General features: G+C 34.6%; 2 protein-coding genes across 3 annotated transcripts; one reads left to right on the plus strand and one right to left on the minus strand.

The window, feature by feature from the left end:
* Positions 1-1,378: 1,378 nt before the first annotated feature.
* Positions 1,379-5,644, plus strand: LOC108205707 (sec-independent protein translocase protein TATC, chloroplastic). Its single transcript, XM_017375737.2, has 4 exons — positions 1,379-1,716; positions 3,170-3,474; positions 4,501-4,791; positions 5,291-5,644. Exons 1-4 carry the CDS (start codon positions 1,488-1,490, stop codon positions 5,498-5,500), a joined length of 1,035 nt encoding a protein of 344 aa, XP_017231226.1. The 5' UTR covers positions 1,379-1,487; the 3' UTR covers positions 5,501-5,644.
* Positions 5,645-6,349: 705 nt separating this feature from the next.
* Positions 6,350-13,267, minus strand: LOC108205876 (uncharacterized). 2 transcript variants are annotated; one of them, XR_001804025.2, is made up of 13 exons: positions 12,950-13,241; positions 11,856-11,965; positions 11,667-11,777; positions 11,504-11,561; positions 11,150-11,239; positions 10,863-10,957; positions 10,695-10,748; positions 8,633-8,770; positions 7,926-7,983; positions 7,728-7,842; positions 7,523-7,569; positions 7,286-7,357; positions 6,350-6,732 (listed from the first exon to the last, which is right to left on the minus strand). XR_001804025.2 is itself a non-coding variant. In XM_017375991.2 (13 exons), exons 1-13 carry the CDS (start codon positions 13,125-13,127, stop codon positions 6,616-6,618), a joined length of 1,266 nt encoding a protein of 421 aa, XP_017231480.1. In that variant the 5' UTR covers positions 13,128-13,267; the 3' UTR covers positions 6,350-6,615. The 2 variants fall into 2 exon arrangements, 1 of the variants encoding a protein (XP_017231480.1); XM_017375991.2 differs by having other exon boundaries at positions 7,523-7,592; positions 12,950-13,267.
* Positions 13,268-13,730: the final 463 nt, after the last annotated feature.

Here is a 13,730-nt window from a genome sequence, read left to right on the forward strand (position 1 = left end):
AATTCATTGGTTATATAGTTAGGTGACAACGTAATATCCGAGGAAATAGTGCTTACATGACAAAAGAAGAGCTAGTTTAGAAAACAATGTAATCCAAGCGGACAATATCAATGTCCAACATTTGCCTTTTGTAAACTAGAGTGAGGGGATTCTGTAGTTCTAATCGATGCGTGGGGTGAAGAAAACAAAATGAGCATAATTTAAGTAGCTTCTTGAATCTATTTATTCTTGCTCTCTCGGTGGCCACCGCAAGATTCATAGAGATATTTCCTTGCTCTAGGAACATCACATTGGTAGCTTGTAATCTTGGTAGTTGTTCAAACTGATTCTTCTGGTTGTTATGCTGAACGGTATAATTAGTGTGTGTACACTAATGTCAGAATTAAGTAATTATAAATATAACAGTAAAATTTTAAGAGGTTATGAAAAGATAACTAATGGTGCATCACAGAATGAAACATTGTACATATGGGGATCCTCTGTTCTGAATAAGATGTTAAACTCGAGATTTTGCTGGCTATGGAAAGAGGTAATTGTTGGGTATAGAAGAAATCTGTAATTATGCACATGGACAAGCATGTAAATTTAATCAGTAATCTTTTGTTTCTTGGTTAATCTACTGTTGTGAGTCGCAGGTTATTATATGACAAGATATTTTTTGGGGTTAAATTTTTAATGATTATTCTCTTACAAATATAATATGGACTCGTGTATGAATTTCAATTTCATTATTTAAAATATGTATGTTTCAAGAGTTATTTTGATACTGCTTGGCCGCGTTCACAAAATTTTGGCAAAAAAATTAGATATCATGTTGAAGTAAAATTTATATAAAAATAGAAATGTTTTATCATTTAATTAAAGATAATAATTATAGATAATCTTGACTATTTACACCGAACATCCAAATAGTGTGACATAAGATTATCATATTAAAATATCATATATTATTATAACATTTTGGATAATTATAAATTATTATTTTAGAACATAACCAATTATTAAAATTTTGAATTATTAAAATTAATATGTTAGGATATAATTGATTTTATTATATTTAAACCAATCAATTTAGTCAATATAGTCTAAGATGACCTGATAAAAAGTAATATAATTATGATAATCCTATATGATAAATTGTAAACTTTTTAATCTTATTTTTTATTTATGAATTAATAAGGTAAAATCATGACCTAGAAAAAGAAACTAATCAATTTTCTCCTTTGCTAAATTGCATTCCTACTCAACCCGTCGTGGCGTCGTTCATTCTTCAACCTGACCCTGGGCCCAAGACATCTAAAAAAGCAATCCAGCCCAACCGAATTATCGTGACCCAACGTCTTGCGTCATGCCAAGATGCGTGATCAATTCTCACGATTTTTCTAAATTTATCACCACCCAAGTTGCACAAGGACCAGACATTGTTTTGTAGACAGACACATACACACATTCTGTGTAGCGTATTCATACATGTTTTGAAGGTGGGCATGGGAACGATGAGTGGTCTTGGTCTGAATTTACAACCCCTCAATCATCATTTGAAACACCCACCTTGTTGTTTTAATAAATCAAACACATATAAACCACTTTCTTCTTCTCTCCTTAATTTCACCTCAAGCTTTCCTAAATTGGGGTCTTCAAGTAAAAGGGGTGATTTTTTCAAGAAAGTTGTTTGCTACGCTGTTGAAGATGCCACTGAAACTACATCACAGCTAGGTGTGATTTTTTCTTTTAAGATTTTTTTTTCTTATGATGAGCCTGCATTCAGCTGCTATTCTTACTACTTTGCTATGGATTAATGTCTACTGTTTTTGTCAGTAAGTGTTTTATGATTTTTTGTTTACCGAAGATTGTATCTTGTTTGTTTTGAATATTATTGCGTGAATCATATTAAGTAGCTGGAAAATGGTTTAGTGGAGTTAAGAATGGTAGGAATTGTTATTTGGAAAAAGGCTCTAAATTTGGTGGGACTTGGGAGGATGATGAATTTCATGATTAAGGTGTACCAGTGATGTCTAATGATGCTTCAGTTTGGTGGAGAATATGGAAAAGAGGTGGAAATGAGATATAAGTTATGAAAAAAATTAAACTTACAAAAGAAGTATGGAGCATATGAGACCAAGGAAATGATCATAAAATTTGTGAGGATATTAGTTGGAGGAAGTAAGTAATATCCTTTTCTAGTTTAGGGTCTATAAGCTCTAGTTTTAACTTGTAGAATAGAATGGATGAAAGAATCATTTTTTTGATATATGTCCCCAAAATGTTTTATTCATGCCGTTCCCACGTGATCCATTATTCCAAACTAAAGGTGCACAGTAAACTGGTAACTCTGTTACGGTAGCAACAGGAGGTCATGTAAATGGAGCACTGTCATCAGAGTTGGATGAGTTGGACTACTTTGTAGTGTATTCTGGATTTTGTATATGCACAGGCTTGTGAAAAAGTTTTAAAATTATTGATGAAAATAATTAGTTAGTTAGTGCTACCAGAAATAATTTTTTTTGTTATTCTCTTTCACCTTGCATCCTCAGCTATATTCTGCCTCCTTCCTATCCCGTCCCTGTATTTTTGTCTTTGATGTTTTCTTGTTATAGCAAAAGATTATTAGATATCATTGCGGAATATGTTAAAGAAGAGATATTTATTACCTCTGTGTTGGTACGTGCAATGAGCGAATGTTAACCTTAATATCAGTAGCCAGTACACTCTAAATTACATTTGGAATACCATACTGTCATCCTTCTGTTTTATATCTAAAACAATTCAATACTCTCCGAATATAGGTTGGAAAAGAAAGTAATACACTTGTGGAACACACATCAAACATCGGATATGCATGTCGTAGTGATTAATAATTCTGTATGGAAGATAGTGTCATATTTTCTCTGTTTACAAAGATCAACAATGAAGTTGCGAGATGCCGTGGTTTTTGGTAACCTAGTCAAATGTGACTTACTTTGGCACTTGGTGCCGTGACGGAACCACCTCACAAAATTGCTGGACAAAATTTTCAGCTATGTCTACTAATTTGATTACCTTACAAGCCAACTACACCTCGCCTCCATCTGCTTCTTTTTTTGTGTGTGTCCTCTCATAAGTCTTGTGTTTGCAACTTACCATCTTTTTGACTGAGATTGTTAAAATCAACTATTTATTTCTGATTTAGAGGTGCCTGATGGTACAAGCAACGGTGCAGTACAGAATACTGATTCAGAGAATGGAAGTGCCCTGTATAATTTTCTTTATCCCAGTAAAGAACTCCTTCCAGAAGATAAAGAAATGACCATATATGATCACTTAGAGGAGCTGCGGGAGAGAATTTTTGTATCAGTTTTGGCTGTTGGAGCTGCTATATTGGGTTGCTTTGCCTATTCCAAAGACCTTATTATGATTCTAGAAGCTCCTGTCAGATCAGAGGGTGTTAGATTTCTTCAACTAGCTCCTGGAGAGTTTTTCTTCACAACTTTAAAGGTTTGTTTCATATACTATATGATAACTTGAAATTAATTATGTATCTCGTGAGCCACTTTTTTTGTTCTGGCCATTTGCTTTTCGTGCATGAGCACCCATTATTTAATTCTCTTTGTTTTCCATTTACTGTCAGAGATGCTAATTTTGCTGATCTTTTTCATTATAATGATACATACATTACTAAAAAGCTGAAATGTTGACTTTTCAAGCATACAAGGTGATGGACGAAGTTGCCATTATAGATACATTACTGCTGACCTGTATTCTGGACCCCCTCCGAAATAAAAGAAATACTACTTTTTTTGAAGTTGATATATTTTATAGGTATAGGCCTATAGGGAGTGAGGAGGTAGAGTCGAACCTCCTGGTGTCACCTTTGCGACTTTGCCACTGCTCCAACACTCCTTGATTCTCTAAATACCGCGTATAAGTAATGGATAATTAAAGATGATTTCTGAATAATGCACATTTTTTACTGGAGCTACTTATCTTCACGTCAATGATGGACTGAAGGACACTTTTTCATATTCCTGTGACTAATTTCTTGCCCAAAAGAAGTTTATTTGATTTTTTTGACTAAATTCTAGAAGGTCGGAGGGGACACCAGGCCATGCTGGAGCTACTTATCTTCATGTCAGTGAAGGACTAAAGGACACTTTTTCATATTCCTGTGCCTATTTCTTGCCCAAAAGAAGTTTATGTGATTTTTTTGATTAAGTGTGCTGTATTATTACATGTCAAAATATGTGTGCAACTAGTGGCAGTAACACCTAAATAACATGAGAACCTGTACAATTAATTTTGGTGGCCTTGTGCTGAGTTTAGATCACCTTACAATCTGAGAATTTTTTTATGAATTCTGAAACATTGATTTAAGAATCTGCTATGTACAAATTGACAAATTTTTATTTGAATTTCTTTATTGCCAAAATCCTGCTCAAAAGCGAATAATTTTTGCCACAGTAGCTTCTGAGTAGGATACCTCTTTAACTAATGAAGTAATACAAATTCATAAATGTACTGCAGGTATCAGGATATTGTGGTCTTCTTTTAGGGAGCCCTGTGATTCTTTATGAGATCATAGCTTTTATTTTGCCCGGTTTGACAAGGTCTGAGAGAAGATTCCTAGGACCAATTGTTTTAGGATCATCAGTACTTTTTTACACAGGAGTTGTCTTCTCATACCTGGTTCTCACGCCAGCAGCTTTGAACTTCTTTATTAACTATGCAGAAGGGGTTGTGGAATCACTGTGGTCTATTGATCAGTATTTCGAATTTGTGCTAGTCCTCATGTTCAGCACAGGTTTATCATTCCAGGTAATCATCATTCTTTCACATTATTGTTTTCTTCTTCTTTAAGGGGCCTATGGGTTAGTCCCTATTCTTATAAGAACCTAGCACCCATTGCCACATACAGATTGGAGCCCTTCTGACTTTTTTCTAAAGTTTCTCAAAGAAAGGTTATTTGCGACTTAAATATGTTCAGCAGTTACCTCACCAACCCATTTATAAGGGCAGAAAGCCCACCATATTAGTTATTTAGTGCTTCCCGTCATTCTTCCATATGGACTAAATAATGAAATTAAAAAGCTGAGTTTTAACTGCATGAAAGAGAATAATGAGATTTTTTTTGGTTTATTTGACTTGGGAACAGGGGAAATGAAAATTGATAAAAGAAATATTGTGCTGTGGCACTATATCCAATTTTAAAAGCTAGTACAACTTTTATGTTACACTAGTTTGGAAGTTAAACAACCTAATGGCTAGTCGTAGTCTTAATTGTGTTTTTCACAACTGTTTATGCATTTCTTTCCAGGTTCCAGTAATACAACTCCTTCTGGGACAAGTTGGCCTAGTGTCTGGAGATCAAATGCTATCAATATGGAGATACGTTGTTGTGGGCGCTGTAGTTGCAGCTGCTATAGTCACACCATCGACGGATCCTCTTACGCAAATACTCCTTGCTGGACCACTCGTGGGCCTTTACTTTGGCGGTGCATGGACAGTAAAGCTTATAGGAAGGTGATAATTATATAGATTATACACAGCCACAAATTAGAGAGGCTCTGTTTTGGGATCCAGTTGTTTATATAACTGAAAATTTGCATATCATCTGTAAATGATATTTCTTTTACCATTATACCATTGTGCTATTAAATTAATTACGTCACTCCCTGGTGAACTAGATTGCATGTAGTAAAATTAAATGAGCAAACTAGGCAGATCTTGTACGGTGTATACTCTACAGTATCTGATTACACATTATCAGAAATTTAATTCACTTGAGGGTAGTACTGGAATCCTGCCAAATCCATATATATATGACATTCAAGAAAAAAAGTACGAAAAATGGCAATTATAAAAGTTTAGAGAAGACATGATACGTATTTGCATTGTTAAAGTTTTTAGGAAGTAATGGATGTCATATGGTTTGAGACTTGATCCCTTTTATGAAATCTTTCCGGGTCTTTTCAACTCGGGTGAACATTTACGAGATGGTGAGTTTCAAAACCTTGACCCTTTAAATCAAGATAAGACCTCAATTTCACTGAGACATCTCTCAGACTACTCACCCTGCTTTCTTCTCAACTCAAAGGGCACAAAATGGTATGAAAATGAATAATTAATAAATCAGAGATTTATGGTACATACAGAAACCATATATAGAAACCATATATCATTGATTTAAATTTTCTTTTATTGGTGTAATTGACCAACGGTACTCAAAAAGGACTTGCACTTTCTTAATATCGTCCGGCAGGCCTAAAGGCTAAAGCCTCGATACTTGGAAGTACAACTTGGCAAATAAGTGCATGGAGATCTTAAGGATCAGCCATAGACCAATATTCAGATAGTAAATTAAACGCGGAAAAAAAAAAAAAAAAACCACGAGAAATTCACTTGTTACCAACATAAGATAGTTTACAGTGTCAAATTTCAAGTACAAGTGCAAAACACAATGAGGTAGATCACTTTCGCTTCCAAATGGGATGAACCTAATTTAAATAATAATAAATTTTCTTTTACACGCCTCAATCTATTCACACCTGACACATCCCATCTTTCATCAATCTGAGCTGCAAAACTCTCATAGAAGATATCCACACATTCTGCTCAATCAACAGAATCGACAGAAAATTTTCATGCTTTATTCTGAGCAACAATTGCGTTCCGAATTGCATACTGAGGAGATATGGCATTCCCATTCACAAGCATTTGATCCAAGAAATCCACACGAATTGATTTGAACTGGTAATACTGCATGTCCAACATAGCAAATGATCAAACTCGTCACTCCCACTGCTGATTAATCAATGATTTGAACTAGCAACTGAATAGTTTTGTTACTACACTTGTTTGCAAAAGCAGTATGTACTAACAATTTTATGCATCTAAACACTCTCACTGCTCCACAAAGGTAATCTATAATAAAATTAGATTGTATTGACAATCTCTAAATTGTTTATTTTGAATAATCTTCATATATAGTACGTGCTCCTGGCAGTGATTCAGCTAAAAACCTGAGAACAGTCACTCTTAACATGTGCAGAACAATATAACATAGAAAATGTAAAAAAAAAATTGCAAAGTAATTGCCCCGCAGCAACAGTTGTTGTCACTGTTACGCTAAAACGTGTTATCCATAGAACGTACTGATAGTACTACTCCATATATACTATAGACATATAAACAGACACAAATTATTGTTTGGGTACATCTATCCACACGACTGTATGTTAGATTCTCAATCTCAACAGGACTTAATTCCCAGAATATAAAGTACATTATATTAAGGACTGAGAGCGCAAACCTTTTCCTTCCAAGAAAAGTTCACAAAATGGTAACAAGGTGCCAATAAAGTGACCTGATCTCCTTCTTTAATCTGAAAGGAATAAAAAAAAAATTCATTGCCGGTCTTTAGCATTTACTAATCAAATAACCATTTGTAATCAGCATAGTTCTCATCGAAGATATATGAAAAAAAGTAATTCCAAGAAAGAGAGTCTGCCATGGAAAAATTATAAATTATTAACATAAACTAACTTACAGCATCATTGCGCATCCCATACACCGTAAGAATGAAGCACACTTGATCTGAATCACAAACAAGAAAGTATCTGCAAAATCATTGCACCATTTTTATTTCCTATCAACTAAACAAATTATAAAGATCCTAACTGCATATACGTGTTTACATTACCGAATACAATTTTTACATGGGAATTTAAAGATATTTAGCATGGGCAACCTACAATGGAGTTGTACTTTCATGCTTGATAAAGAACATGACTTTTCCAAGAATCGCAATTGTTCTGTTCAGACCTTCCGATAGACGATCTATGGTCCCTCTTCTGTATGAAGAATTTACTACAACAGAAAACAATATTAAGCATAGAATGCTAAAAAGAAAGTACAATCTGCTAACTTAAAGCTATGAATGAGTTGCATACAATTAATTGCAGCTAATGATGAAGTCAAAGAAGCGAGACGTTTAGCCTTTGTCTGTCCCTGGATACAAAGTAAGGTAATTCGTTATACAGATATTTCACTAAGCAGAATATAATTGAGGTAATTAGTTATACAAATTTTGCACACATAATTCATTCAGACAGTTGTACTGATGCAAACTTTGTCAATTAGTATCTGCATGGTTTCTCCTACAATCAGCACCTCTTCTTCTGCATGTATTTTCAAGGTGCAAGAACAGCACTGAGATAATGCTGACATGCCTGTCTCCAGATAAAACACAGACAGTCTTCCTGTAGAGTCCTGATAGGTTTCTGAACAGACAGCTTCCTGAACTTATTAGGAGATGGCATTCCCCTAATTATAGAGAAAGAGGATTATACAGAGTAAATACTTTTCTGGATTGGAGGCTGTGATCCTGTGTATTTAAGTTGCATATCAAACTACTTTAAACTATGTGAATCAGGATAGATTGCATGTTGCATTCTCTTAAAAGGTAGAATTGACTGAAAAAAATGTATTAGAAACACATTCCTCCATCTTGTTTTGCCTCATTAAGGCATAGCCTAGGAGCCAACCATCACTACATATTAAATTACCAATACACAAACACATCGATTTCATAAAGGCCACATAACACATTATATATAAAAAGTCCTTCAAAGGGTTGACATGTGTACTTGCAACTCACCCTTAAAAAGCTATCGAGTTTGTCAAGAAGACTTATCAATTTGTCAGCCTCCTCAGTAGCATTGAGACCAGGATCCTTTGATGCAGCAGCTTCAAATCCACTAAGGGCCCTCTCATAGTTCTCCAAATATTTGTTTACCTGAATATATATTATTGACAATAATATAATAATGTCAGAGCTAAAGGACTCTAATATATTATCTTCCACCAGAAAAAAAGGTGGATACAAAGGGAGATTAAAAATTCAACACATAGGTCATTAGATTGAGGATAAAAACAAAAATCACAGACTGAGTGACTAAGCAGACAACAATAAAAGAAGCTCTAAATTTAGGACTACAGAAACAATGTAAACCAAATTAGTGTTGTCAGAACAAATTTGTTGCGTACATAATTCTGTCATTCTATTATGTTAACGATGTATCTTGTGGTCAGCTATCTCAAACGTACAGCCAACACATGAGAGGAATCAAGAAAACTAAGGAGGCCTATCTTTTGTTAATACAAAATAGTAAAAGATGTCACTTTTGGTTAGGAGCATGCCACAAAAACAACACAGTAACATAAGTAGTGAATGTACCTGTTAGGATCTAGGGTCTAGAAATGGAGAGATAGAGGTATTTTTAGCATTTTCTGGTTTAATAAGAGAGAAATAAGCAGATATAGCAGTTATGTAGAGAGAGATATAAGTGATTGATTGTAGAAGTAAGAGAGAATAGGTGAGAAATGAAGAACACAACTTGTAGAGAAAGCTAGGGTTTTAGAGACAGAAAGCAGTTACAGAGAGAGAAAGTGAACAGAATTCCAGAGAGAGAAAGAGATGGTTGAAACTAGTTCCATTTTCTGATAAATTGTTCAACATACTGAATTCCAACTACTTGATAACTATTTATACTAGTCTGCTTCATTGTAAAATTTTAAAGACTATAATACCCTTAATAACATTGTAAAGACTATATACCCTTATTACACCCCTTCTATATTAGTAACACAGCAGAGTTCTGACAGTACAACAGTGAAATCAGTTCTCTGACCTCATGTGCTTCTTATAATGCTCAGGATAGATTATTACAAGCTATAAATAACTCACAAGAGGAATCTAACAAAATATGATCGGTTAAATTGAAGTTGGAGATGTATGATCAGTGGCATGGCTGTACCAAAATTTTCAGGTGAATAGTTTACAGACGAATTTGCAATTCAATTTTCCAGATACATATAGATCCTTTTCTATTACTTCCCTCTTTCTTATTGTTCGAAATTAGAAGGCAAAACTGTCATTTCATATGTTAAGATAAATCACAAGCTACCTCGTTTTATTTTTGAACAGCTTATGATCTTCTTGTTAAGAGTATAGTAGGATACAATGCAATGCAAAGAGCTTCAAAGCTCCTGTGTACTATGCATACTCAACTTAGCCACTGGTTCCCCTCATGTAATCAACATTATTTAAAAAGTAGATGGAGGGATAATGGAACTCAGAAATAAAAGAAGGCCCAAGGTTTAAGATGAAAAATTGAAGAAAACAGGTAGCCGTAAAACCTGATCTTGATCTGGCCACAGGTTCACTAAATATGCTTTTCACGTTAGTACATCACTCCATAAAGAGTTAGATAACAGATTACTCGATACAGACCCAAGATTGATATTTCATATTTCTTTTAAATAAATCCAAGATATGTACTACTTGACCTTGAGTAGCAGGAATTTCCTAATATCCCATCAGGATAAAACTATATTGCTAGATTTTATAGGTTTGCTTTTTCTCTATTAAGCTGTGAAGCAGGGATACTCCACTATACTGAAGAATCGCAGGGGGTGCACGCACCGTGCGGGGGTGCGGCGCGGTGCGCCACCTGGCGTAGCACCGTATTTTGATGCCCGATACGTGGGGGTGTGGGAAATCCGTAGTTTCATAATATATTAAAAATTTGCCGAATTCCCGTATCCCCGCACTCATGCTTCCGGGCTATTAAGTATACTATCAGAAAGAGGAAAAACAATTGGATGATATGATAAACTATCACAGAGAGAAAGAGAGAGATAAAGAGATGGAAAGTTACAGTAGCACAGTTGAAGTATAGATCTGGATTAGACTTCATTCCCTCATCTTTCTCCTGAAATGTATCAGAAGTTATTAATCATTATAACAAATCAATATGGCTAGCAAAATTTCTTCTAGCACACAATCACATGAGAAATATTTTGCTTTCTTAATTGTGCACACTTACAGCATTCTGATATGCTTTTAAAGATTGCAGAAGCTTGCTATGATCCCATGCTCCAGTCACAAAAAAACAGGTGAGGCATGCATTTCCTAGGTTGTCTGTTCGGCACGGAGATATATAAAGTCATGATAGAGGAAAATTAATAAATAATAATAATAATAATGAGGGGAAAAACAACAATTAGTGGTCTCTCTAGCTAATTCTATCAAGATGTACTGAATAAGCTTTAATATGTAATAAAGTGTTCTAATGAAGGCATGCCACCAAACTGGTTACCAGTTATTACTTACACCAAGAATTCCCGTCCTTTACATCCAGAGCAATAGCTTCTTTTGCATGTTTGATGCTTTCTTGTACAATTTCTTCCTGATTATCAGCACCTAGAAAATAGATAAAAAATACATGTTAACATATATGTATGACAAGGCTTTTATACTATTATCTTGCTACAAATTGATACATCTTAAACCAAATTGAACAACATAAACCATGCATGCTCCAGAATTACTAAAAATTCAAACAAATATTGAAAGCCTAGATTCTATCTCTCAATTGGGGTTCTATATAGACGTTCTAATAACCAAACTGCAAAATGAGGCATGGCTGGGTACATATTGAAAAGCATAATAAAGATACAATCTTGCCTTGGGCCATTCTTCTTTCAAGCATTGATAACTGACAAAGTATCTTTTTGTTTGAACCCTGCAAAACATAGAAATTAGTCTACGTCGAGCAATTGACGTCTATGCATGAAGGCAGAGTTATGCTATTTAATAATATTAAAATTGTTGTAATGTCATAAATAACCTTGCTCAGTGCAAGAGTCAAGCAGTTCTTTGCTGAAGGTAGATCTCCTTTTTTCCAGATGCAGTTGCCTAAGCATAGCCAAGCATCCACAAGAGATGGATTTAACTTGACCTAAAAAATGAAACAGCCAGCTTAAAAAACAATACAACCTAAACAAAAGGAAATCACAACAGTGCAATCTTTGCTTACAGCTTTCGAGAGATGGTCCTCTGCTTCTTTTTTATAATCAGGAAATACATCCATGATCTTTCCTTTCAAATATTCATGTGTTGCACGTGTTGCAGGTAATCTCCTATGATCTGAAAAAATAATAGGATAATCAAGTCACAAGTAACACTGTGAATGACGATCACTAAGCACCTATTTGGCTTCATAACAAAATAAATGTCTTATGTTTTAAAAAACATAAAAACAGTTTCCAGGAAAAAATGTAGTGTTTGGTCCTGTTTTTAAAAACAGTTTTCAGAATAAATACAAGAGAACAGTTTTCAAAAATATAGAAAACAGAAAACATCGGATTGTGTTTCCTGAAAACAAAAAACTGTAAAACAATACCAAGCACCTCCTAAATTTCTAAAACAGAAGAACTCAGTAATCCTCAGCTTCAGCCACCAATCAGAAGTTATTATTGAGTGTCTACAGTATATAAACATCCAGGATTTCCGAAGACCACCATAAAAATGTACTTGAACAACATGCTAAGATACCATACAAGAAACACCTCTATTCTAACACCTGAAAAAATATTTAAAATCCTTGGTATCTTCATCATATCCCATTTATCAGTTAAGACTTAAGAGTGAAGACCAATTAGTTTATATCTTATTAATTATTACTATGGAACTGAATTTGCGTATGAAATTAAAGAAGATTTAATACAAGTAGCTGAAGTGTCTGAAATGACTAAAGAGGACTTACTGAATAACATTCAGTGTTTCAATTCTTAATTGCAAATATCGTGACGCCCTCCTTGTAATATATGAAACTTCTATAACAAAATCAATCTAACTATAGCTCTCAAGTCATCGAAATTGCAGACCTACTAAACTACTATATCCATTTGAAAAATGCATATTATATATAACATTCTAAAACATAGACAAAAGAATAAAATCAAACCTAGGAAAGCACGCGAGTAAAGACTACTTTAATAAGTGATGCTTCATAGAACATATCGCATAAAACTTCACAATCAATACAGAATGCGTAGCTTAAATGATACAAAATGAGTAAGTTTAGTTGTAATTGAGCAGTCAGGCTAGTATAATTTATATAAAACTGACCGGAAGGAATGGAATCGAGAAGATTGAGAGCGAGATGAGATTGGGACTGGAGAGCAGCAATTTTGTGATTTGGATCGAGCGGGAAATAAGTGTCGCGTAATAAGTAAAGCTCGTCAGCAGCTTTTGCTGCTTGGTCCATTATACTCTCTGCTGAGTCGTTTGTGCTGCTAATGCTCATCTCTCCAACACAAAATTTAGTTGGGAAGATCTATCTGGCTAGTATAATTTACTTGACCCACTCGCAAATCGATTTGAATATTTAGCCCCTCGGTGCTATTCTGTTTTCTCAGATTGACCCCGGTATTACCGATGTTCTATGTTTTTCAAACCCGGCCCAGATCCGACTACGTGTCCTGCAGTGGCAGGTAGAGGTGGCAAAATGTGTGATTGGTTTGGTTTTGGTTCTCATAAAATGGATGTGGTTTGAATAAATGAACCAAAACCATTTTCAAACCATATATTAAAAAATATGGTTATGGTTTTAGTTTGGATCATGGGTAAACTAGTTTAATAATATCTATTAGGCTACTCATCATATAATAAGAATACGGGACTGATTTAAGCCCAATAGTCTGGTTTCAATGGTTATAAACAGAATGGGCAAGTTAATTATAACCAAGTAATGACCCGAGCTGTGAGTTTGTGAATGTGATGAAGGAGTTCGCATTCGGTACAAAGTGATAAAAGGCACCATGCTGGAGTGAGTGGAGTGCGACACCGCATTGTTTGGTGACCACAGCTGCCCAGAACTTCATATTTCTTGAAAATATGGTTAAAATAT

The sequence above is a fragment of the Daucus carota genome, chromosome 2 (assembly GCF_001625215.2).
Source record: "Daucus carota subsp. sativus chromosome 2, DH1 v3.0, whole genome shotgun sequence".
In the NCBI taxonomy this organism is placed as follows: Eukaryota; Viridiplantae; Streptophyta; class Magnoliopsida; order Apiales; family Apiaceae; genus Daucus; species Daucus carota.